Source organism: Falco peregrinus, chromosome 9 (assembly GCF_023634155.1).
Source record: "Falco peregrinus isolate bFalPer1 chromosome 9, bFalPer1.pri, whole genome shotgun sequence".
In the NCBI taxonomy this organism is placed as follows: domain Eukaryota; kingdom Metazoa; phylum Chordata; class Aves; order Falconiformes; family Falconidae; genus Falco; species Falco peregrinus.
In genome coordinates, this window is record NC_073729.1 from 9689501 (window position 1) to 9716809 (window position 27309).

At 36.5% G+C, this 27309-nt stretch overlaps 1 protein-coding gene across 5 annotated transcripts in view; it reads right to left on the bottom strand.

Annotated features, from left to right (window-relative positions):
- SBF2 (SET binding factor 2) overlaps nt 1-27309 on the bottom strand; it is a 255203-nt gene that overhangs the window by 116788 nt on the left and 111106 nt on the right. For all 5 annotated transcript variants that reach the window (XM_055813899.1, XM_055813896.1, XM_055813898.1 and 2 more), the window contains exons 4-6: nt 21569-21682; nt 19816-19926; nt 17343-17448 (exon numbers count right to left, since the gene is read on the bottom strand). In XM_055813899.1, the coding sequence (XP_055669874.1) occupies nt 17343-17448; nt 19816-19926; nt 21569-21682 (331 nt within the window). The remainder of the gene's footprint in view (nt 1-17342; nt 17449-19815; nt 19927-21568; nt 21683-27309) is intronic.

Genomic DNA, 27309 nt, shown 5'->3' on the forward strand with positions numbered 1-27309 from the left:
AGCAACTATCTCCCATGTATAAACTCAATGCCACATGGAAGAATATTTACCACAAACATATTTTTATTATGTTGCACTAGTTGGTCTCTCAGATGTTCACTAAATTTTAACTGTCCATGAAAGACTAATTTCCAGTGTTTGCTGTTATATGAATGCACCTTATGTAGCCTGAGATTTGCAGACTTAGACAAAAGCATCGCTTTATCTGCAGAATTATGGGAGTGACCAAAGTTGAGAGCATCTAAACACTCCTCTTATTTATTATAAATAAATAATTTTTAAAAGCAGGTCTTGTAGGGAGTAGCAGGAAAAAAACAGTTAAGAACACCGGGAAATACCCAGCCTTCTCTGTGAGTTTGAACAGGGACAACTGAAAGCCATCACCAAAACAAGGAGACAGTCTGGCAGCGGCAAGGAAAGCTCCCTGGGCAACTGCTCACATTGAAAGAGGTAAGAAGCACTATCTCTCCAGTCTGCCAATGCCTGTCACACGTCCAAGTTAGCGGGTCCTTGGAAAAAGCAGTTAGAAGCAGCTATGAAGTATGCACATTACTCATCAGCTACAACCCCTGCACAAGGCAAGAGCTCAGCAGAGCAGCAGAGTGCCACGCGCAGGGTACAGATCTCCCGCACACCCTGGCTGCATGGCTGGGCTGGGTCTAAATGCCTCCAAGAAACTTGCATGGCAAATATGAGATTGTTACCTAATGTAACCAACAGAATTTTATAGATGTTCTTAACTTCATACTGAACCTGGATTGAATCTCCATTGAGAAGTTATTTCTAAGTTCTCTCGACTATTTTCTGCAGAAAGTCACCTCACTAAAAGTGGCCACATTTCAGCAGAGACAGAAAAAGAGACTAGGAACCTTGTCTGCTTGCATTTTAAAACAAAATTTTAAAACAAGTAATATTTCTCCACATTGAACTGTAAGGTACCTACAAAACAAATTAACATCCCACAATGGGAGTATTTGACTTCTCTTGTGTAATTGGGGTTCCTATAAAAATGCATAAATAAATTACAAGAAATAACAAAACAATTCAAAAAAACCCAACAAAAACCAAACAAAAAACCCCAACCCAATACCCAAGGTAATTTCTTTAGGTCTTTCACAAAAGCCAATTTAAAGTAGGAACTTTACTGGCTCTCACCCTTTTCTTTCCTGAACGAAAGATTCATGGTCCAAGAAACGTTAAACTTACACCTAAGGAGAGGTTCTGAAGTTTCGGGGCTTTTTCTGCATAATAGAAGCTCATCACCAATACTGACCCACTTCTTGAAAACAGGCTGCTCAAGTTTGGAAATGCACTTGGACAGTGAAACCCAGGTTAACCAACTGAAAAATCTGTCCAGCCCAGACAGCTGCCTTGGGATCAGCTGTTTTCCTTCCCTATCTCTCTTTTTATTTTTAATACTCCGTATACAATGCAAAAAAATATAAAATAAATAAAACCAAGTGCGTAATATAGACATCTAATCTGGAATTTTTGTATTTTCAAGATGATAGCCACTAACTCAATACAAAATTATTGCTCCACACATACTGGGAAATATGTATCTTCAGGAATATCAGCAATACGACAAATGGAAGGGAAATTTTCAACTGATAGAATCAAAGAAATCATAAATAGCAGAACTGTTGATTACTTTCCTTTTTTAAACCACTTAAACTATTATATTATTTGCCAAGACACCAAGGTGTCATTTGAAGCCTTCCATGTTGTTTACTGAAAACAGACGGTTCCAAATAATAGCCTGGGCCCGTTTCCTCATGCTACAAGACACAATTGTGTCTGTCTGTAACCTTGAACCGTCTACTGCTCTTCAGACTCCACACTACATCCGATGCTAATTTGTCAGGGCATAAATAGACAACACGAAAAACAACAAACAAGTTGATTTTTACAGATTACTCTTTTGCAGTCTACAGACAGACATCCTGTAAAATATTATACATATGCTGGAAATTTTTGAATGGAGGCTTCCTGACCTTCACTGTTTTCAAGTATTTAAAGAATCTGTAATTTGTACTAAATTATCTGACATCCTACATCAACAAATGTATCATTCTGCCTGCTTCCTGTTGTTCTAAAATTTAAGTATTTATTTAAGCATGATTAAAAAAAAACGCAAACACAAAGTGTACTTGACAAATTATTAACTATCCTTTAGACCGCTTGAAATCAAAATATTGTCACTAACTTCTTCAAACTTTTGTAAAGAGTTATAAATATGGATTTGGCAACTCAACTAGTTGAATACATTATTATGCCAATATGCCATTCCTGAATTACTGGACACAAGGAAAAGCTTAATAGACAAAATAATCCATAACGTAGCCCGACTAATCCAGGAAATGGGTCAACAAAGACTGAAAAGCCTTTCTGAAAGGCCACTGGAGAGTGCATAGTACAAGTTCTGTGCCAGGCAATGTCAAGCTCTAAAGATAACTGGGGGGAAAAGTAGAGAAAAACAAAACTCTTTTCATTTTTATTTTTAGATGTAGCTGCACAGCACTGCTAATGAACAAAATAGAAGCTTAACTAATAAGTAAGAGGCAGCAATTGTTCTCAATACTCACATAGGTAATCCTTGCCAATTACATTCATTTGTCAATCCCGAACTTACACAGTATCTCAAATCAACTACACACAGTTCAAACAACCCCCCAAAACTGCTACATCAGTCAGTTCAAGATCAATTCACATTTAGAAAAGTATGCAGTTCTGTTATTAGAGGACTGCACTGCACAGCACCTGGTTAAATCATAGCCAAACCTGCTCACAACTGGGGAGCACTCTAGCTGTGCCAGCAGAGTTCTGCGAGGGTTAATTTATCCTGCTTTCTGCCTGGGTAATAGAGAACATGAGTCAGACAAGAAGCCCAAGAGATTAACTTATTTGGTCTTTGTCAGGCTGAGGAGGAAGCAAAGCAGTTTATAAAGCACAGAGCCTTCAGCTAAGACTCCCTCAAAGAATCAACTTTTCACGACTAAAATATTTGTACTAATTTCTGAGCACATACAAGCAAACATGGGTGTGACGTAGTACTGAAACGGAAACACATTTTTAGAGACAAACTTTTGATTTTGGAACTGAAGTGAACCTTTGGAACATTCTGAACCATGAATGTTGCATGTTCTTTGTGAGAAGCAGGGCCAAACAAAAGCTTCTCCACAAACCAGCCTTTGGGGAGGGTGGGAAGAAGTAAGGGACAGGAGGACTGTACAGAATCTGGTATAAATGCCGTAAAAGCCAACTGATCATTAAACAGCATATCAAAGAGACTGTGAAAACAAGTGTGTGTGTGTGTGTATATACATTATATATATATATATATATATATATATATATATATATATATATATATATATATATATATATATATAAAAAGAGCTTTTCAGCTGATGGATAAATATTCCTACTGCTATCATTCTCCCAGAGTTTAACAGTATCAACTGTGTTCTGCCAACACCGAGTCAAGCAGATGGTTGTCATTCAAACCCAAACCTACTCAGGCACAAGGAAACAAGGATTAAGCACAGAACATGATCTGCTTAGGAAGATAGACAGTGATGTCTGTCATTTGCATGCTGATATCACCTCATTATTACCAGTTCCATTAAATCCCTCCAGAGACCTACTTAAAGGAGCAGCAAAAGCTCTCTGGATTTCTTGACCCTTCAAACACAGCTCTGCCAATACAGAGTGAACATGATTAGCAAACTTTTTTTCAGGGACAATGATACAGCTAAAGACAATTAATAACAAAACATTTAGATAATAACATCTTCATCCCTGAAAGAGAGAACTGCAACACCATTTCATACGCACAGTTTTAAAGCTATACATATCTAATATGTGGCTGATAAGCCCAAGATTTATATGAGTGTGCTGAGTTAGTTTTCTCAATAAAGCAGAAAAGACAATGCAAGGTAAAACAGACAAATAATGGCTTCATACGTAGAAAGTACTCACATGGCAGGGAGGTAAATGCCAAATTTACATGAAAGCAGTAACTTAGAATGATACAAGCAAAACCTGAATCACCAAATGAAGGACAGCAACTGATTTTATGTCTGGCTCATACAGACAGGCTTGACAGGTGCTACCAAAAATAGATCTTCTTTTCTTAAAATGCTGGTTTTGTGGATTTTTTCTCTCTCTCTTTTTTTTTTTTTTTTTTTTTTTTTACTGAACACATCAAAACCAAATTCCCATAGACAGCAAACGCCAAGAGGCTGTCAGTAGGTTTGCATATAAAATTAAATCCAGATACAGGGAGAGTGGCAAGTAATATTTCTCCATATTGAACTGTTAAGTATCCGAGTAAAACAGAAGTTTTTGTTCTCTTACCGTCTGCCTCTATATGCATGCAAGGTGTTAACATTTCAGTAACAGTCTATTATGCCTAAATATGACTTATTTTCACATCTCATCTTCTGCTTAGTTATCCAGTAAGATACCTAAAATAAGAAGCTATTTGATTTGGATGTTTAACCCACAAATATCTAGGTATTTCAACCCTGAGAAAATCCTAAGTGGAGATAAACAGTAACGCTGTACAAAACTAGTATCAGGACACAATAACCCTCACAGGCCCGCACTAAAGAAAATTCAGTTAAATAATTTTGTAAAAGAATTTTGAGTGGACTGGGATAATGGACACATACTCATGAATTGAAATGCTGCCCGATTTCCCTAAATAGAGGTGTGAGAGTGCTACTGAAATGTTCCCATATTTCTAGAAATTGTGACTTTCCTTCTTTTGAACTGCTCTTTTTAAGAAACATGGATTTATTGTTTGTACCAAGTATTTTGTGAAACCTTCACTCCCACATACTTCAAAAGATATGTGTGAAAAAATAAGCACACGCTATAAGAATTATTTATAGCAGTTAAACTAGCCAAAATTATCTTTATTCATTCCAATAGCAAATCTAAAATCATAATTTAGTGTGAAGGAGGAATTACTTGCAACTGCTGATTTATTTAAGTAATCAAAAATAGATACTGCAAAATTTACCAGCTCTCCATTGATTTGTATACAGTTAACTGTCTGAAAGTAAAGGGGGATTTCTGTTTAGCCACCAACAAACATTTTAAACTTCAGTGAAAGTATTAATTTTTTTTTTTTTTCCAAACAATCTGATTTGGTTTTAAAATTTCATGTTAGAAATCAGGAAAACTCTTACAACACAGAACCATTAATTTTTCTGACCACAGATTCAAAGCCATGGCAGGATGAATAGAAAGCAAAGTTATAACCATGACTTTTTAGAACTATCGTAAATGATTCTGCATAAGCTAATTAGCAAAATATGTAATAGGAAAGTGGCCCAAATAAAAATGATTTATTATATTTATCTCCTCATCATCAATCTCGACAATTCAAGAACTGTCTGGGAATAAAGCCTAAAAAACTTTCACATGTTAATGACAGCCTTTTACGGGACTTGGCCGTAACAGACATCAGAAACCTCATGTGGTGATGTGCACTTACAGATACCAGCATATCATCAAACCTGATCTCGACACTTTAATCTTTTACTCACTCATCAGCACAATGTGCAAACCAGAATCACTGAAAAAGCAAATTTATATGCTAAAGGCATGAGATCGGTACATTTCACACACATCAACAGAAGCAGCATTTGAAGATACCTAATGACTTTTTACCGTGATGATGATTTTTGTCATTTTGTAACTATATATAAAAAAGCAAGTCTCAAACGATCTGAATAAAACTACAATGACTGATTTCAGATAAATACATGGCTTGCTTATTTACATAAAATTTTAAGAGCAAGTATTTCACTCATAGCTAAGAATGAAGCCAACAGACAGGCAAAACAGGGAATTAAAACCACAAAATCATGAGTAGCTGCAATACGAAGAACAGTAAAACATATGGGAAAGAATTCTATGTGTAATGGATTGTAAAATACTCTTAGGAGAAATACTGTAAATTAAATCCTGATGGAACAAATGGATACTCGTAATTTGACTGGATTCATTTAAAGCAGAAAAACGTCCTTCAATAAAACAATACTGAGTGAGAGTAATGCCATTATGATCCTTAGAAAGAAAATATCTAAGAATGAGAAAAGTAGACTATTTCTGGAACGGTACACAGGAAAAATGGTCAAGGATACAGAAGGAACTGCAAACATATTTGTTTCCTGTCTAAGGACTACAAAGTCTTTCTCGAGGAACGTAGCTACTGAAGCATTATATTATCAAATAAAGGCAAAGACAACAAGAACAGAGGCGGCTGATCAGGATATTCTGTTAAGAGCACTCTTCAGCTACTGTTGGTTGATATTCATGGAGCATAAACCCACAAGTATTCAATTAAAGGAACTGCAAAACACTGTAACCATGAAAGTCTCTATTTTCTTAAAAGATCATATTTGGTTTCTCTGCAAAACATTTAATAATCTTTAAAATTTCTTTCTTTTTGAAATCACCTGAGATTTTCCTGACCTCCTGAGATAGTGATATCTCAGCCCACACTGCAACTAAATAGCAATACTGTAAACACAATTTTATAAGAACAAAAATACGGAATGAAATTTCCATAGAACTGTTTTTCTTTTCCTCTCAGCACAAGCATTAACACTGAAGTTTTGAAATTTGAAGTTTTGCAAGGTCTCATGATTTAACTGCTATCAAGTTTGCTTTGGAAAAATGAGAAAAGTTATTTCTGCATTCACACCAGCAAAAGTAGAAAGAAAACTGCTCTGTTTGAGTAGGATCGGTTTCAGTACTTTCTACAAGCAGAGGTAAGCTTCTTTTGCCTTATTCAAATTTGTCTATCTATTTATTAGACATTTTCTTTTTGGAGTTTTGTGTTTTGCTCATCTCTGGATAACAATTTGTTTAATTTGTTTTCACTCTTCTGAGAGGTGTTTTCTTAAGTCCTACATAAATAGAAAATTACTCTCTTAAATATCTCAAAAGACATTTTTGTTTAACAGTTTTAAAAAAATTCACCTCATGGTTACAGAGCAAACAGTAATCCATAATCTTACTATATTTCATCTTGAAAAGCTTTCTTTTAACAAAAACTCATTGCCCACAGCACTTTATCAAATACACAGCTTCAAGTTTCTTTAACAATAGTATGTCAGATAAATTTTCTTTCTGACATTTGTAATTTCCTTAAAACAAACTACTGCATATTTTGTCTCATTCAAAGAGACGTTAGTAACACAAGTTCAGACTGGATTAAAAGTAAGCAAGGCTCTTATTTCATGTGCTCTGTTGTTCTGCAAAACTGAACGCCACAAGAAATACCGGTCACTGCCTCCCACACATTTCAGAATCCTGTCTACTGACAGCTGGCATCACAGCACCAGCATTACACTGGGAGATGACAGAGCTCTCGGTGTATCCACGCATGCCAAACAAATGTTACAAAACTGAGCAGCATTTACTGAAGGATTTTTTTTGATGTTACCTGACTGTAAACTGCTCTACTGGCTGTCATTGAAAGGGACGGTCTTAGGCCACCCACGTGCTGCTGCCTCTCTCTTTACACCTGCATTAAAGCTCACAGATGTCCTAGGTGAGCTAGTTCAAGCTGGAAGAGGGATGGATCTGTTCTCATGGCAGCACTTGGCTATTAGACTGATTTAATCACAGCATCAAACCACAACTTGAGACTGCTGACAGAAAACAGATGTGACTTCCCCTCCTTCCACCCTCCAAATATTTACTGTTAACTTGGTGAGACACAATAGCTCAGCATTGGTGAGCCAAGCACCACTTCAGCACAGGAGATGGGGCAGGACTGTGCAACTGGAAATGGACATTTACAACTGGGATCGGCAGTTTATGCTGCTGCAGAAATGAAGCCTCAGTGACTGTCCGCAATGTGCAGTTATGTGGGAGTGCAGAACAGTCCCTGCACAAAATTCACTACCACAATATCCCTTTATTTCCAACCACATCTAAAAGAATACTTTCTTTTTGTTCTGCTGTTGCAGCAGTAAGGGCCCATTAGCAGTAAATGCCACCATCAAATCCCTTAGTAATCTATTTGTTCTTTGACAGACTACACAAATCTACTTGGAAAGCTTGAACGGCAAATTCTCTTTTGCTGGGTTATAGAGCTAATCGCACCTCACTGGCCACTGGGATTTAAACTGAAACTACAACATAAGCCGCAGCACCCATTCATGCAACATGTGGTGCCAGGTTCCATAGGCTGGAGAGTACACAACTTATTAAGATCAAAGACTGATTAGAAGCTTCTTGGTTCTATACTTCAATAAAACCATCTTAATTTAATCATACATGCTGCTAAATTCCAACAAAGGTTATCTATGTTCCCATCACATGACATCTCATGGAAATACAAGAAATTGAGTGAGCTGGGTAAGAAACTTGTAAACTACCTGACAAGAGGTAAAAAAAGTTCTGGTTCATATAACTGAAGTCTCCTAACAAATATGAGATGTGGAAAGGGCACCACACTGACGCTTGGTGCATCTCCCAGTTATAGGTATTACTGTACTGAAAATGCCGCATTTGGTCACTTCATATGCTGTGCACATTAAGTCTCTAATGGCTTAGCTGCCCTTATATTATATCTGAACATAACGAAGTATTCAAATATAAACAATACTTGCTCCATGTTATATCTGAACATAACGAAGTATTCAAATATAAACAATTCTTGCTCCATGTTGAAGATGCTAGGATTTTCTTGGTCAACAAGCTGCAGCCAGCTCACATCCTGACTGTGCAGTGACCCCTTCATAATGTTTCCCAGCCATACAAATACACATATATTTATCAGGAATGTCTTTTCCCATTTATACAGTAATTCAATAGTCATCTGTTGGCATAAAGTACACTACATCAGAGGCTGAACTATCTCCCCAAAACCAGAATTAAAATAATGAGAAACTATTATGTGACAGCAAACATTCCTCAAAGTGTCAACAAACTGTGGGCATTTAAATACATCTTGCATTTAGAAATATGGCACTGAAGGGTGTAAGAACAGTGAAAGAGCCCAGCATTTTGCCATCATGACTGTATCAAACAATCCCAAATCGATCAAACGTCATCTTAAATTAGTGACACTGCTCGTCACTGCTACTCACAGCAGAAGGTGTTTCAAAATTTTTCTCCCCCTACGGACAGAAATTATCTTTTAAATTCCACTGTCATGACCTTTTTCCATGAGTTTGTTCTTGATGCTCACTTTTTTCTGTAGCTTAAGCAGGTGTACCTCTGAACTCCTCTCTTTGAACAGTACTGATGTAAAAAGCAGCAAATGGTAATACATATGGTCTATGATAGGGTGCAAAATAAAAGGATAAAATACAGCACAAAAACATAACACTGTTCAAAAAGCAGTCATCAAAGGCCAATATGAGCAACAATATGACCAACAATTTAAATATTCCTTTCAGATTTTGTGTTGGTTTGGTATTTATGTCTTCTAAAAGGGGGTATACTTTTTAAGCAGCAGAACAACTTTTACTTCCCTTCAGAATAAAAGCACAAAGCATAGCAAGTCCTACGAGTATTGTGAATTTTAAAATTAGCTATCAGAAAAGTTGGCTAAGTTGAGGAACATCATAAATCAGTTTTTCCCTTTTTTATTTGATAGGTATTTTCTAATAATTATGGTAAAATTAACTATATTTTAATGTTACTACATAATCATAAATTTTATATGAAGCTAAATGAAAATAACAATACTTTAAAAAAAAAACCACCAATGACTCTTCGTAATTATAAAACGTCAAATATTACCTAAAAAAAATAAATCTTAATCACAGAAGTAGTAATTTCTGGCTCCACTTCCTATTATTTTCCTGACATGGTTCCATGTAAGATACATCTGTCTTAGGAACACTGAGATATACATTTTTATGAATAATTATCCCAGTGTTTAACTACAGACCAAGTACACCTATTTCATTGACAAACTAGAAGCAAGTGTCATTCCTGTATCATGCCACTAGCCAACGTATCCTTTGACTTACAATCAAACCACCTCTGAGTTACTGCGTATTGACCTCTACTGTCTTCTGAAACAAGAATTATTTAATTAGTTCCATTTACAGTACTAGAAGTGAAATACTTCTAATACGATTGGGCTCTTTCTCAAACACCACTGTGTAGTCCAGAATGCAGTTCCTCTGCTTGACTTACACATTCTAAAAAGCTGAATGAACCAGCAACAGTGAAAGTTAAAGACTATCTGTGGAAGAAGCAACAAGGTAGTTAATGCTAACTCAGCAAGAAGAAAATCAAATTCCAGTGTCGCTAAGAACAGAGACTGAAACCAATATCCACAAGCATAAGACTGCACAACTGGACTGTGGTTCTGGGAAAGAAAAAGTATCTGCATCCTGCTTGCTACTGACTATCAGAAATGCAAAACAGTGTGTTTGGATTCAATTGCACTAGAAAATCTCTACTTTGCTATTTAACCCCTCTCTTATCAAAGCCTACCCTTCTCATAAAAGTAGTACACAGGTTAAGGACTTCAGATGGAGGGCACTTATGGGGTCAGTCTTAGGATCTCACATGACAGTGCCCTCTTTTCCCAAGCATTCAGATTCTCTTGCTCTTAAGCTACACGTGCCAACTAAAATTTTCAGCTAGTCCCCTATATAGGATGCAGTTTAACCATAACAGTCTTGTAAATCACTCGCCTTTGACAGTACTGCTAATATTGCACTCTTTTGGTATACATGTGTCTACTGATTTCACCTGAAACTGTGACAGTGAGTAGACTACAAGATCTTCCCCTTCTTCAGCAAAGCAAAACACCTTGCACTTGAACTCTTCTGCTGTCTATTGGTGTTGAGGTCTGACTCCACACAGTGATTCTTTGTACTTTCTACTCAAGACTTTTAGAAGGTAAACAGTGAGAATTAAAGAACCACCAGCTTCCAGGGCCTAGCAATGGCATGCTGCTCCATAACAGAAGGCAAAGCAGGTGCCAGGTATGGAAACAAGGTGGGAAGGAGCAGTGCCCTCACCAACATGTGGTGGAGTCCCACAGTACCCAGAGCAAGATGAGTTGGGTAGCTCCACTGACAGCAGCTAGGTTCAGCCAAAAGTTGTGATAGTCAGACAAGCCCATAGTAATGAGGTACGTCTGAGGTCAAGCCAGGAAGTCAAGGGAGTATGGCAAGGTCAGGATTAGGTCCAGCAATGGCAGCCAGGTCAGTCACAGTGACCACCAGGCAAGCCCATAGTCATAAAGAAGACCTGATATCAAGCCAGGACATCCAGTCCATGAGTGAGGATCCGGCTCAGAGAGGTATGCTGCCAGAAACAAGCATCGCTGCAACAGGGCTCAGGCAAGGAGCAAGGACATGGCCTGAGCTTAAGTACAGCGTCCAAGCGAAGAGGTCAACAAGCCCCTCCTTCTTGCATCTTTCACACAGAGCTTTCCTCAACGGTCTGAACCAAGGCTGCACAGCTGTGCTACATCAACGCTGACCTTGAGCACAGGCAGCTCAACCCTGTAAGGAGGGGTCTGGGGAGGCTGTCGATGCACTCAGGGCCCTGACATTAGCTTTCAAAGGAAATACTTATAAGAACCAAGGACAGAGCCTGCTGAACTATCAGCCTAAGCAGAGATTTCAAGTCTGAGAGCAAAATGTATGCTGAATGTTATTGGCACAACTACAGAAACATTTTTTAAAAAGTGGGGTTTAATGAGTTAACCGGAATTGTAAAGTGCAAGTCTGTCAGATTAAAATATCTCTGCACATAAAAATATCTGCCTCCAAACAGAGATGGAGTGGCATATCTTCACTAAAAATAATTTAAATAATGCTGTTGTAATTAAGATCTTCCCCAAAAAACAAATTTCCGAACACACAAAACAATTTTAATATTCACTATCAAACCAAAAATATTAAATCCCCCCATCATTCTTCATTAATTTCTAAAAAAATGAAATGACTGAAAAACAAGAAAATGAGAACATACAGCATTTCTTTTACTTCTATACACTTTGATAGTCCACTCAAAAAAAATGATAAACTGGTACGATAGTTAACATATAATGCTGTCACCTTATTATGAATGGATTTATCACTGTATAACAGTAATGGGGTTTAGCTCCAATAAAAAATCATTGTCAGTGTCCCACCGTGGGAACCTGCGGAAAATCATTCACTTCCCTTTACTTGCTTAGCGTTAATTAATTTTAAGCAGATCTCTGCAGTATCTGCTCTGATGCAAAAGAAAGGTAGGAACATGAAAGTAGGGAGAAAGGACAGATAACTCTCCGAACTCCTAAGTCACAGTGTTGAACTTTGGAATTGAATAGCCATATTAAAAAAAGTACACGTTACCAGTACTATTAATACTGGAGTGGAGCATTTTGAACTGCTTGTGCTGAAGTACTTCCCTGCTTATCAACTCTGCCATCATCACACACATCTGCCCTAGTAGTTCTATTTTGTGCAACTGTAACAATGTCTGAAGTTTGATCAACCAGTCACTTCTGACATCTGGAATTACTGATGTTCAATGACACCGCAGTCTTCAATTACATTATATTTAAAGTACTTGTTTTGGAGGTTTCACATATTGCCAAATGGTATACACACAATTTCTTGATTAAAAGTATTTTAAGATCTGTAAAAAGGTTGAAGGATAATGAAGTTTAACACATTCATGCAAGTTACCTCATAGGTTGGACAAACTAAAGACAAGCTTGCCAAGCAACCTGTGTCAACCTAGCATTACCATCCATCTTCATCCTGTTCCATCTACTTAATCTCTAATCTACACAGCCCTGAATTCAAGGCACCCTTACCTTGTGCCCTCATCCAGAAGATTCATAGCAGAATTTACTTCAAAGTTTCATTTTTGCCACTTAAAAAATTACTTCCTTTGTAACACTGAAAGTCAGTCTGAGTCCTACTGAAAATACTTGAGTAGTGAATTAAAGGTATGAGCACAGAAAAATGAAACAGAACAGAGGAAATAAGGGGATAGGAAAACAGGTAAGAGACTAAACAAGAAGGAAGGAAAACTTTTGTTTTCTATTAAGTGTTTGGAACATAGGGGGAAACATTAATTCTTGAGGAAAATAATTTTTCATGATTGTTCTGCTCAGCTTAGTGGTGTGATTCATGCTACCAGTCCTTGAAATGTGCAAAAATTACAAGTACTGGTTAAACTTTAGGTTCTTGTTTTGCTGCTCAGGTCCCTCATATAATTTTGTGTCTTAGATTCTTTGGGAAAAACTGCCTGTGGGGAGACAGAGGTGTGTGTCTCAGGTACAAATGACTGAATATGGCAGTGCTGAATAACCATACTACCAACAGAATGGAGAAGGCAAGTAGGGATGGAGTTCAGAGAAACAGAAGGAGCTTAATGCAGAAACACAGGAATGTACTGTTAATCCAGTGAGAGAACAGAGAAATATGACCAAAATCTCCATTGAGCCTGAAGAAGGCTACTGTGTTTTGAAGTTTTTATAGATTCCTACCATCTTACTAACAGACAATGAGAAATAGAAGAGTACTGAAAGTCTTCTAGCTACCACAGATCATTTTTTAAAGTAACTTTATGATTACTGTTTTTCCAGCTATCCCTGTTGATGAAATAATTTTTAGATGTAGTGATCCAGCTACAGGCCTGGATTCTGTCACATTATTCTCAGATATTAAGTCTGTTAAAATAAAAAAAGAATGTATGACTTAAAATGTCAAACACTGCTGTTCTTTATTATCAAGCTTAAAACCTTTGGGGATGTTTTTCCCAACTGTAGTTTAACGCCTAAGTAAAAATAACGTCTATTTCCAGATATGCTGCAAACTTGGTAATACAGGGAGGGTCATCTGCTGACACAGTATTATCCTGCCAAGCAGAAAAACCATGATGAGACTATTATTGCACAATATTTCTCAAAATAAATGTTGAAATTACTTTTGTATCTATTCATAGTGGTAAATTTTGTCTTGCTGCCCATCTTCTTCAAAGAAACAGCTATTTTTAAAAAGGTGATTTATACAGTACACAAATATTTTTCTAGTTACACTTCAATTTTCTATTAATAATTTAAATAGAATTAAGTGACTTGTACCGGCAAAGAAATAACTGAACATGTCATTATTTGACAAACAGCTTAGTGAATATTTGTGTCCTTAACACAAGCATTTGACAGGTAACAGCTGTCATTAAAGTGATTAGCAAACACCACACCGGGCAACGCTTTTGCCCAGGTTGGTAGGGACAGCTACACATTAAGCTCCTGTTCAAATGGAACAAGAGAAACAGAGGAAGTATAAATATCGTTACAAAAAGCACAAAAACCTTCTGACAAGCTCAACTATGATCTCCAGAGGAAAGGATTAGGCCTTATCTTAGAAAAATAAACTTTTCCAAAGGGATGAGCTAAGATGTTCTACCACATCCTTCTGGACTCATTGCCTTTTATTATGAGTTAATTAAATTAACCCATAAGACTGCATGAAAAATGAGAATAAATGAGAATTTATTTAAAGCAGTCTGTTTGTATTTCCAGGTCCTCTTTTTATATTCACCAACCATTGTAAACAGACATATGTAGCTATATTATGAATTCTTTTTTAGTAAACTTAAACAGAAATTTAGCATTAACAAACCTTGCCCTTAAAAAGATGACAGTCCACCACCTACATGTGAAAGGAACTGTGTGCTATTCTGTGACGTACACTATGAAAATACAAACATTTTTTAATTTGTGTCCTTAGAGAGACAAGGTGATTCTATCATTGTGCTATATCCCCAGATACTTAAGACACAAAAACTTGCAAAGGGACATGAGCTGGGAACTGAGGCACATTTGGGGGGTGGGGGTGGGGAAGCAATGGTCAGAAATAGGTGGAAAAAGCAAGCCTTTTTTGCAAAGGGTTCACGTAGCTGCTTAAATAAATATATCTACCTGCAAACTTGTTTCCCTATTCCTTAACTAATTTCAGGCCCATCCCCAAGCAACTACTACTGTCCTCATCACCAAAGAACAGGAGAGAGGCAGGAAGAGGACCTATACAAGACCATTATACAAGCTCTTCCTAACAGTTCTGATAGTCTTGTAAAAGAGAAAACCACACCACAACAGAAAATAACTTTTCTTCCCCTATGAACTTGTATGGTCTTTTCAGGGAAACAGGATGTAAGCCTATACCTTTTGTTTGTGAAGATTTACCCCAAGTTTTATAATCACACTTTCTTCAGTCTCTCTCTTCTTCAGGCTAGCTGAAGCGTCACTAACCAGAATTGTGAGTAATAGGCAAGTTTTCCTTCCAAATCTCCCTTTCTCTCCCTCTCCTTCTGCTGATTTTCATATCCTTCCATGCACCATAACTGGAAAGGGCACCTGGTAGGCACAGGCTTACAGACTTATACTTTTTACAAGCCACCAAGAAAGATTGGACCTCCAAACGTTTACTGGAACTTAGGGGAAGAAAGGAACGCAGAAGAACAGCAAAACCATAGAAACCACACTATTTACAGCAGGAAGGCTAACGGAGAATGCAAAATGAAAGATGAGATGGTAGACAGAGTAAATCAGCAGTATAGATATTGGAAGGTGTATATGAGCTAATAAGGAATTACACAATTTCAAAATATAGAGATAAAGGATCATTGATGGCTAGGACAACAATTTTAGGAGTCCTGGTTACACACCAAACTCTTCAGTACTCTGCTACAGCATCTTTAGCAAGTTACACGACATCCATCTGCATATATTTATCCATTAATAAAATGTAGTTAATAATATTAACTTAAATCCTATGTGTGTAAAAGGAATTTTAAATTCTCATATGGAAGTTTTATAGATCAGTTTTATACACAGAGTGGAATTTAAAAAAGCTTACTCTGCCAACATGCTCTTACTAAGAATCCAAGAGGAAAAGGTGGTCTTCAGTTTGCTCTTCCATATTTACTTTTCCACGCTGTCTTTACAGAGTTCCCCCCTATAAATCTGATACATACAATGACTGTTCAGATTATCTGCCTTCATTGCCTTCCTCAGACCGATTCTGTGACAAAACACAACCCCAATCTGCCATACAAAAGCCATGTGTCACAAGACATGGTGGCTAACCTACCTAAGCACTAGCTAGTAGCCTGGCTTTCTTTGACGTTTTCAGAACCATGAATTTTACAATTGCCCAAAACAAACTGCCTCAACTTAGGTATCACATGCTGTACTTCAAGAACATGGTGTATCATACCATACTTACGGTACCTCACACCATATTGTCTATCTTCAGAAAAGATGAAAAGTTGTTGGGCCTATGCACGTTATAAACATTGCCTGCAATCCGATCCGAGCAATCTTAATGACTCTTGACATAATAAGCCAAGTGAAACCTCAGGGACTGTGGCAAGGATAAGTACCATCCAGACCATGATAGCCATGGTTTTTTACTTTAAACTATCAAAAAAATAATAACAAACCCCGTGGAATAATAGTCTTTGCGGAAGGATACAATTAACTTTTATCAGTAGTAGATGGCATTGTGCTCATCAGATCTGATGCTACTTCCTGTGACATCAACTTTTACTCCTCTTCACTATTCTTTTTCCAGTTTGCCTCCATTCTTATTGCCTATTTGTGAGAAGAATGGATGACAACACGTATTCTGAAGTTGTTTGATTACTTGAGACTAAACATGATGTTCAGAGGTTCAGAGAAGATTATTAATTGTGCCTTTATCCATGGCTGCTACAAGTTTGTGCTTCCAAGTCACAAGCCAACAGAAAGATAACTAACAGTGTGTTAAAATCTAATGAGACATGCAAGACTAGTATTGAAACACCCAGAGAACAGTGACATGATGCTGTAATTGTAACCAAGAAGTAAGCATTTGATGAGGATTGTGTTAGATCATCTTCTTGAAAGATAGGGATTAACATATAGTAACAGAATAATATGAATTCCACACAGTTACCAATATCAGTACATGGCATCTTTTCTATTAACCTTTTCAGTTACGCTAGTTTTATTATTAACCTCTTTGGTTTTGTTTGGAGTTTGTACAGTATCCTAAGGGGCAGGCAATCTTTTTACATGAATGTTTCTGTAATTAAACAGAGACCAGGCTCACTTCTGCTCACAGTACACTTAGAGATACTAGATAATATTGGAGATAACTTACCACAAGCAGGATGTATAATAAGGTTATATGAATGTCTGATTGGGGGATACAAGCACTATTAGTCATTCTTTCATTCAAAAGGAATTAATATTTACCATGTACTTTCTTGGCACATGATTTGGACTGAATGAGAACAGAAAATACTTCACTGATAATTTCAAAAGATTTTTTTTAAAGCAGACCTAGACATACCCAGTTGCTGAAAGAGAAGAGCCACACTGGTGCCTGTAACAGGAAGGCTATCATGTAGAGGAGTCTGTATCAGTTGTCTGTCTCCAGCTCCCAAAGAAAACAATTTCTGTAGAAAGAATTTTTTTAATTGAGTATAAATTTAAATTATATAGAATAAACAAGCTGTTGTCATACAGCTAAGTGATTCATCCTGGGAAAATTATTTGTTTTGTGTACAAAAGTTTGAAGTCAGTAAGAATAATTGAATTGACCAACAGAAATATGAAATATAATTTGAGGACAATTATACGTCCCCTTGAACATATAGCACGATAGCTCCTTCCTCGCATTTCCATTAAATTAGTTAAATAGTTATGGCTTTGAAGGCCTTCAATATCAGACCTTTAATAATACACTAAAAAACCTTCCAGACAAAGAAAAAAAGTTTAGAACACACTCAAATCAGAAAAATATGTATTATTTTCTAACTGTAGTTCTTTGCCATCTACTGTCTGCATGCATGTTTTAAGTATGAACATACTTAAATGTTCATACTTTTATATATATATCTCATATATAATCAGATATATGGTTACTGAAGGGACGCTTCTACTCCCATGTTCCTGCTCTGTGTTTTAAAATAGAATTAAAACTTCAGTTACCTTTCCAGCAAAAGAACATACCTCCCTTGAGGGAGGCAGGAAATAGTAGTGAAAGGAATGCACTTGTGTATCACATCTCAGAAAGAATTTTAACTGCAAAATAGTCTTGCTTTCCTCTCCTCTAAGTAAATCCACATGACATTCAAGCAGTGGATGATTTTAGGTGGTTACCTCTAACCACTACCTACCATGAGCTAAGGAGGTGTTTCTGTACAAGCCGTAAGTATGGGACAACTCCACTTTGTATGGCTGCAAAGTTGCTGAACGTATGAAGGTAGGAATCTCTAGTTGCTGCACAGTCAATGTTTGACACCAAAACACTCCACGGTAACACCAAGCAAGTCCCTGAGCTATAGCAGAGATGGTCCTCTCCAGCACTTCAACAGCAGACCTGTATGCAAGTCAGCAACTAATTTCACAGTTATTTCAATGGCAGCCACATGAATAACCTGGGAGGCTCCTCAAGGACTTCCGGAGATAAACACTGGAAGAGTGTCCCCATTCTAAGATATATAATGCAGATTCAGCCCTGGAAGCATGAAGCTTAAAGAAAAAATTTCTGATTAAAATGATAGTTTGACACTAGCAAATTTAGAATTTGAACTGAAAGAACTTTTTATTTGAAGAAAGAAAGCAGAAGGGAGAATAGTCAGAGGACTTCTCCTCCCTCTTCTCGCAGAGCAAACGGCCACTGAGGAAAGCTGTATTTGGGGGGCGGGGGGGGAAGACGATAGAAGAATAGCCAGAAGTTCAAGTGGATCACCAAAACTTGTAGTATGATATTCAAGTACCACTGGAGAAGAGGATTGCTGATGAGGGGATGCAATCTAATTACTCTCCTTCAAAACCAAAAAGCTTGGCATCCAAAAGCACAAAGACATGGCTGCCCGGAGAGCAGTAAGGTAGGTCTTGACTAAACTGAGAGGACATTTTGCCACTCGGCACCAAGAAATTCCACAGCAGCCAAGGCTATGGGAAAACCAGAAAAGAATTAGGGATTTGTAAGATTTCAAGAAGGCTGATAATCCATGGTTGGGTGGGAAACATGAGAAAATATGCATGAAACTGTCTTTAAAATGCCATTTGCATACTTAGTTTCCAGGTATGTTTCATGATAATGACTACAATTTCCCAGTAGTGTCACAACATAAAGTGAAGGCCAAGCAAATAAGACATGACTGGTTTGGTAGAAATCCACAAATGTATAGGAATCATTTACTGAAAGTAAATCAACAAAAAAAACTGACTTTCTGCTCACAGAAGGCATAGGTAAAAAGCAGGAAGAAGTGTATTTGCTCAGAAACTTTCTTCTTATTTTTGAATGCATGGACTATCTGGAATATTTCATTACCTCTGAGAAAACCATGTTCAAGTTACTTTTCTGGCATTTTTTGTAAATTCATGAAAACAGAAATTTAAAAGAGTTACCAAAGAAAAGACCAGTGGAATCCTGAACTGCATCAAGGAAAAAGACACAGGTAAATGAACTAAAGTGAAGGACATGTTAAAAAAATACCTGTAGCAAGCAGAAATATTACTGAACACGTATTATTATTACAGAGTAAACTTATACAAACTGCTTGATTTGTTACTGTGCCTTGTAAAAAGCCAACTCAGTGACAAAATTAACCCTTTGACCTTATCCTGGAATGGAATTTTTGCTGTCTTTAGAAGACAGGCCACAGGGAAAGCACTCACAGGCCACAGGGAAAGCACTCAGCTGAACTATGATCTTTTTTTCTTCAAAAATATTTCAAGAATTTATTTTCTGTTTTCTTCATAAATTAAATTAACTGGAAAAATACCTTTTTTTTTTTTTTTTTCCCATTTACCTGAGACCCTCCCGAAGCAGGGACAAGGCATGAACAGAGATTTGCAATGAGAGTCTCCAGTGACACATTCAGGCTGTCCACATACACAGTATAGATCAGGCCAAGGCAAGCCTAGAAAGGTAGACAAAATATATTAGACTGCTATACAGGGAAAGCAGATATCAAATTACTTAAAGATCTATGTATATAATTTTTTTCAAATAAGTATCTTAACATTCATTAATGTAGTGAAGTATCTTTCAACTGAAGACAAAGTAATTTGCTACAGAAGCAATCATCCATTAAAAAAAAAATGAGCTGGGCTACTTAGAAGGGACATATGTGCTGGCAGGTGTAGATATATTCTTTTTTTATAAGAAATTCCATGTTTAATATTTGCGCCTCGTTCATGATACCAAGAATACTTTACCACAAGTTACTTTTAAAAAATTAAAACCTCAACATAGCTTCATGTGTGCTTTGAATTCTATGGAACCAAGCCTGACTGCTTTCCAGAGCAGAACACTGATGAATCAATGAGGATTTGAGTCTCATTTTAAGACTAGCAACTATTCCATGTTATTTAACTTACATTCTCAATTTTACTAATTTAATATAAATTTTTTTTTAATTTAACAGTATATTAAAACTTCAGCATTTTTTTTAATGGATCCAGTTTTGATTGAGAAATCATAGACACAGCTTTTTTTTTTTTTTACTAATTTTTACTTACATTTTTACTAATAATGTAAGATGATTCAACATTACATTCTAAGACGACTTTGGAAAAAGGAAACAAATAACTTAGTTTCACAGCATCCTTTTGGTGCCTTTTATCTGTTGTAATTTTGATAAATCAGCAAATATTTTAGGAATTATCTTCTTAGAAATAATTCCAACAGTAACTTTTCATATAACACATAGTTAAGCTGTGAAACTCCTTGCCATGGGTTGTTGTAAAATCTGAGCATTAAGAAACTGAAAAAATTATATGAGAAAACCCACACACTGACACTTCTGGTTCAGGATGTCATTTAACTCTAATTCACATTGAATGAGGAAATTATTTTGTGGAATTATTTCTATACCCTGTCCTATTCTTATGCACTTTGCTTTGCATTTGCTACAGGCCGCTATCAAGAGACAAAATACTGTGCTGCATGGACTTTTAATCTCACTCGGTACAGTCATTCTTAATGTCTAATGAAAACTTAACTGTTGAATGATTTCCTCCTTTGATCTGTAGACTGAACTATATTTGTTTCTGTTAATATATATCAGCTTAATAAAAAGTTAAGCTTTTCATTTATCTCAGATCAGTCATATTTCATCAGCTGAAAGTAATCCAAGATCCTAACTCTCTGTCGTGCATCTTAATTTGATCTGGAAGAGGCTCTGACACTGTGCCTTGCATATGGAGGAAAACTAGGATTTTGCTATTAATTCACCATTATATATTTAATCAAATATTAATTACTTGTTTTTACCAGAGCAACTCTTGTTTTGTCCTAATAATTCCCCGAAAAAACTCTATTTCGTCTTCTCTGTAGATTTCAAACTGCTTAGAGAGTAAAAAAAGCAGTGCTTTAACCTACAGGGGCTATTTACTGTCAAATACACTGAATTTTTTTTAGTTCTATCTAAGCCTACTTTTGCTTTTAAATTCCCAAATCAATCATGAGATGTTTTAAATCAAAAGTACTGTCACTGCTACTCATTAAAAACAGATTTGTCTGCTGACATGCATTATAAATAGCAATTGCAAGTTCTTTACCCTGAAAATTTCTGGATAATCGAGTCTGGACACCAATACCAAACTTTTAGGAGCAAATACTTCTGCAGGCGGAATTAAACCAGACTCCTCTTCACCTTCAATTTCTTTTGTTCCCTTGAAAATAGAAACACTTCAGTTAATAAGCAGAAAGAAACCTCAAACTCAAATATTAGTATTCTTACAAAAAGTTAACATTTCTCAGAACATTAAAAACGAATGCATTATCTGAAAATGGTAATGAAGTCAACTAATATTCTAATATTAATATCTCATATTAGAATAGCATATTCTAATGGTTACCTAACTCCCTAAAAGTTTCTAGATGTAGTTCAGCATGTCCAGAGAAGGGCAATGAAGCTGGTGAAGGGTCTGGAGCCCAGCTCTTATGAGGAACAGCTGAGGGAACTGGGGGTGTTTAGCCCAGAGAGGAGGATGTTCAGGGGGGACCTTACTGCTCCCTGCGTCTCCCTGACAGGGGCTGTAGGCGGGTGGGGGTCGGTCTCTTCTCCCAGGTAACAAGCGACAGGACAAGAGGAAATGGCCTCAAGCTATGCCAGGGGAGGTATAGATTGGATATTAGGAAAAATCTCTTCACTGAAAGCATGGTCAAGCACTGGAACAGGCTGTCCAGGGAGGTGGTGGAATCACCGTCCCTGGAGATGTTTAAAAAAACCCACAGCTGTGGTGACACGGTTTAGTGATGGACTCAGCAGTCCTGGGTTAACAGTTGAACTTGATGATCTTCAAGGTCTTTTCCAACCTAAAAGGTTCTATGATTCTATTAACTAAAATTATCTGTAAAGTCATCTCCACCCTGACCCAGTGAATTTGAAATCTAAAGGAATTTCTTCACAAAAATCTAGTTCAGATTTTTCAAAAAAAAATCCCTCAAACTCACGAACCACTAAGTGTCTGGCTTAAAAAAAGAGAAAGGTACAACGCAGATAAACTTGTAGTTGTTCAAGATGTTGTGCAAGTTGCTATAACCTCCTTGCCAGCACTTACTATTCAAACACAAGTATTTATTATTCATCGCCAAAACTAAATATGTCACTAAATACTTTCATTTCTAAAATTCCACACATACTTTGACAAATTCATTAATTGCGTAAGTTTTCAAATGACAGAAATCCTGTGCTTTCCAATTTTTGCACAAATTTCTCTCCACCCACGCCGACACCACCCACCAAATTTGTACATATTCTACTTGTTCCTCTGACCAAGCATTCTTCTAAGTAAAAATCACTATATTATCTTAATTAGGAATATGAGAAAACTTACTTCCATATGACAACATGAAATGGCTGGCTTCTACTTCTGTCATGTTACTAGTCATCATTCCGTTTTATTTAAAAAATAATAATAATAATCCAGCATAACTTTTCTATTCATTGGAAGAAACCTGATGGAAGTGCTCTTAAGTGCCAAGAATCCTGTGAGTTCAGGAGCTTTATTCCACAACCTCAGTTCAGAATGTATGGTTTCTTTAAGCAAATGCAGGTATCCAAATAAAAGCAGTTAAAACAACGACAGCAGGAGGACTTTAAAAGCTGACTTAATAAATACTTTGAATTATGAAAAATGTTTAGTTATTATAAGCTTCACATGGGAATTTTATTTATGAACAAAAAAAAATTGGAAACCACCACCTACAGGATATTTATTCTTCTAGTTAGAAACTAAAATGGTTCTTTCAAAAGCACTTGTTGTTTTTGCTAACCTAACTGACTTTCTACTGAAACAAAATACATAGGAACAGTCCTTTGCCCTCCACTCCTGTGTGCCTTGGTCTGAGCCAAACGGTGGCAGCTGAAGACATTAGCTATCAGACAGCTATCCTCGTTATCCGTAAACCACTTAATTGGTTTTGCCTCCACACCAAGACCTGCATTTTATTAGATAAATGCTCTCCTCAGTTCTAGCCTAAAATTGAAAAGGTCAGTCTGAAAAGGTCCAGTAGCCGGGTATCAGCTAGAAGCTGCCCTGACAGCCGTAGGGAAATAGAGAGTTACTTTCTACAGGTGAAGGTATCTGCATCAGAGCCTCTGCCCATTGCCCTTCCAGCCCTAACATCAGCACTGGCCTTTCAGGGTTGTGTCCTGAACATGGGCACATCTCTTGGAAGCTGCCCAACCACCCTCAAGTTCTGTGTCAACCTATGCTAAAGCACTACTCACATATGCCCCTCTGAAGAATAAGATACATAGGTATGTGTGTGCGCACATGCACCTTGGTGCCCTATTTTCATTACTATATAGACAAAACCAGCCATGTGATTTTTTTATATGTATACCAGAGGAGAGACGCTATAAATGTTTTGGTGCTTTCAAATACAGGAACTAATTGAGATTCTGGGATTCCTGTAAAACTTCCACTGTGCTTCTTCAAGACGTAAAAGTTAGCTGGTATTCACATATGTTATACTATCCCTTGTCTAATCAAGGTATGACCAAAAAAAAAACCACCTCACCCAACAACAAAAAATAGAAACAAAACCCCCAAACATATAAGCATCACTATATTGAGCCAGAAAAGTGGTTCATCTATAGCTTGTCCCCTCTCTTGGTACCAAGGGCCCCCCTGAAGAGAGGGCAAACTTAAGTGTTGCCGTTCCTCCAGTGCAGTCTCCCTGTCCTCAGGATCTTCCTGACCTGGAGACAGCCTCCTATTGAAAACACAGCTCAGTGTTCAAGCAAAAATGGTTTAAAAAGAGAGTACCCAGGTTCACAAAATATGTATTACACTTTCATACCAAAGTAAAAACAATTGGCACAGCAATATATATACACATATGAGCACACACCTGGCTTTTTACATTAATGCTTACCTAACGGCAACCAATACATATGCAATGTATGTGTTTCATCTAGTTTGCATCTTATTTCTAAGTTAAAACTGTGATTCACAATTAATCGAGAAATGTGTAACTCAACAGTCACATGTCCCACGTGTTCATTTATTGCCATCCATTATAATGTTGACAGGGAGAGCTTTTACATTAATTACAGTTCCCTCCCCCTGCCCCAAAAAATGCAAGAAGATTTTTTAAAATTATAGTTTAGCAGTTATACACCACTAAACATATAATCAACAAAAGCTTATTGTATCAACTGTTCTAAAGAGCAATTATAAATTCTAGGCATAAAGGTAACAGATCCTAGCTATCTGACAAATTGTGGACCCTGACAACATTGGAAAAAAACAAAATTAAAACATATTCTGTATTTCTAAAGGTAAGGAAATATGGAAGCTTCTCCATATTCACATGGTACTAAGATAATGAAAATTCGGGGTGCAGAGACAGGCAGGTTTCTATAAAAGGCCATTTTCATAAAATCCACCCAGCTTCAGATCAAGTCTTGAATTAATTCATAATTAAAATTAATTTAAAACTTCAAGGGCACAATAGCAGCACAATAGTGAATTGATAAATCATTTACACTGTAAAAACACTCTCTCTTACTTCATAAAAGATTTATGGAAAAATGTAATGTGACTAGTCATATTTCTTCCACAACTAAACATTCTGACAGGCACGCAGGCACATTATTAGGAGTCAGTAGACTAAGTAGATAATCATTTCAAACACATGACTTTTAACCTACTTTTCAAGCAAAGTATTAACAGCACAAGCATTCTGTAGCAATACTAAGTACAAAGCACTAAAACCACAAACTTAATTCTTTCTGTTTACACTTTTGCTCAGAAACATGGACATTTCATCTTTCTTTATCCCCTCACTCATCTAAGGAAAAAATACTCTCTAATCAAAACTAACAAAATCAAATACTTGTTCATGGGTTTTTTTTCCTCAATACTTTTGTATTTTACAAATAGACCAATTAGTTTACAAGTAAATTAAGAATACCTGGATGTTAAAGGAAACCTTGCTAGGGATACATAAACTGACAGATGAATTTAAATTGGTTAAATAAGAAGTAAGATAATACTGTTATTTCTTTCTTCTTTTTTTTTTTTTAATCTAGTTGATTATATAGATTCCTTTTGCATTTACATTGGTTAGAATAAGATGATAATGGCATTGGGTATACTGCTATGGGGCTTCCCTGGTATCTCCCATCCAGATTGTTGGCTAGCTCTTCACACTACAGTAGAACAGATTAAGAATTTTCTTAATTTCAATTAAACATTGAAAGAGATTCCTTTTTTTAAGTATTTTTCCTCTTTTTATTTCTACATATGGACAGACTTTGAAAAAATAGGAAAATGTACTAGTAGAGAGCAAGCCGCCACTGTTCCAGATCCTTAAAGATCCATTTAGTTTAAAAGGTGACGTACATTTAAACATCTAATTCAGAAATACCTGTCCCTTTAGACTGGAAATGCATGAAAGTTTTTTAACATCAAATAAATAAAGTTCTGAACAAGATTCTTCGGTAAGCTAAGGAATAGCTAACAGAGACTGATCTAACTATATTAATGAAAGAAACTGTATATATGACCTGTGATCATGCATGACTTTACCAAGCTAAAATATTCAGTCCCCTTTAATTACATCTGTGTTCTTCTGCATCTTGACTTAGTTTCTAAAGTTATAAGGAGAATATAGTGTAGAGATCTGTAAAGCGTGGCTGACTCAAGTCCATAGAGCAGCTTTTCCACAAAATCTACCAGACAATACTACAATTATTAATATGCTCAGCACAGAATACTTATCCACAAAATCACCCAGCTAACAACTAACTTCACAGAAATCTTCATTGCAAGGGTTCCTTGATCACATACATATGATTGTTGACAGTGTGAGCATCTAAAACATGGAAGGCATAAAGGAGTAAAGACTGCCTTTTTTTCTTTCAGCCTCTACTGCATCTCAGGGAAACAGCATTCACAAACTGTTAAAATTTAGGTATTTCTTAAACAAAATTTAATTCATCACATTCCAAACTGTCACAAAACCATAGCTACAACATCATAGTAAGAAATGCTCACATTTATGTCCCATGAGATAAAAAAAAGTATAGGAAAAATCAAGATAACCAATTTTAAAAGTAGATACAGAAACATTTTAAATACAATTAAGCAAGCATTTATTTATTGTGTAAACATGGCTGAAGATATATCAGAAGTTTAAATAGAAAAATCTCATCTGATTTTACAGCAGGGTGTTTCATTTGTTTATTTGTCTTCCTCCCCACCCCTTTTCCTGCATAAATAATATATAATAAACAAACTCAGAAAATGGTGAAACTTCTTTTGAAGGACATATGATACAATTTCATTTTGCTCAACCTGTTTGCTGTAGCTGGAAAGTGGCCTCTTAAGAGACTGGACAAAAACCCATGTGTTCTATAAATCTAAAGCAGATCAATACACATTCTTACACTCAATTTTTTTCACTATCTTAGGGGAATGGATGCACTCACATCTACACTAAAATATATATATATATATTTATACATATATACAGATAGATATATATACTGTGTGTGTATATATATACACACACACACACCTCCTGACATAACATAGCAATGAGTTTCATAGGTTCTTACATAAATGAGAATACGGAACTAGAGAGAGCATGAGCGCATATATTTCAACTGTTTCCCTTTCTTTTTGTATCATGAGGAGTATCCATTTAACATATTTGTGACCTAAAGTAACGGGGTAACCTGGAATGTCCAACAACCAACTGAACTAACAGTGTCACTTTACAATTTATGAACTTGGTCAAGAAAAGTAGCTGAATTAATGCATGCATTTGTGCAAGCATTTCA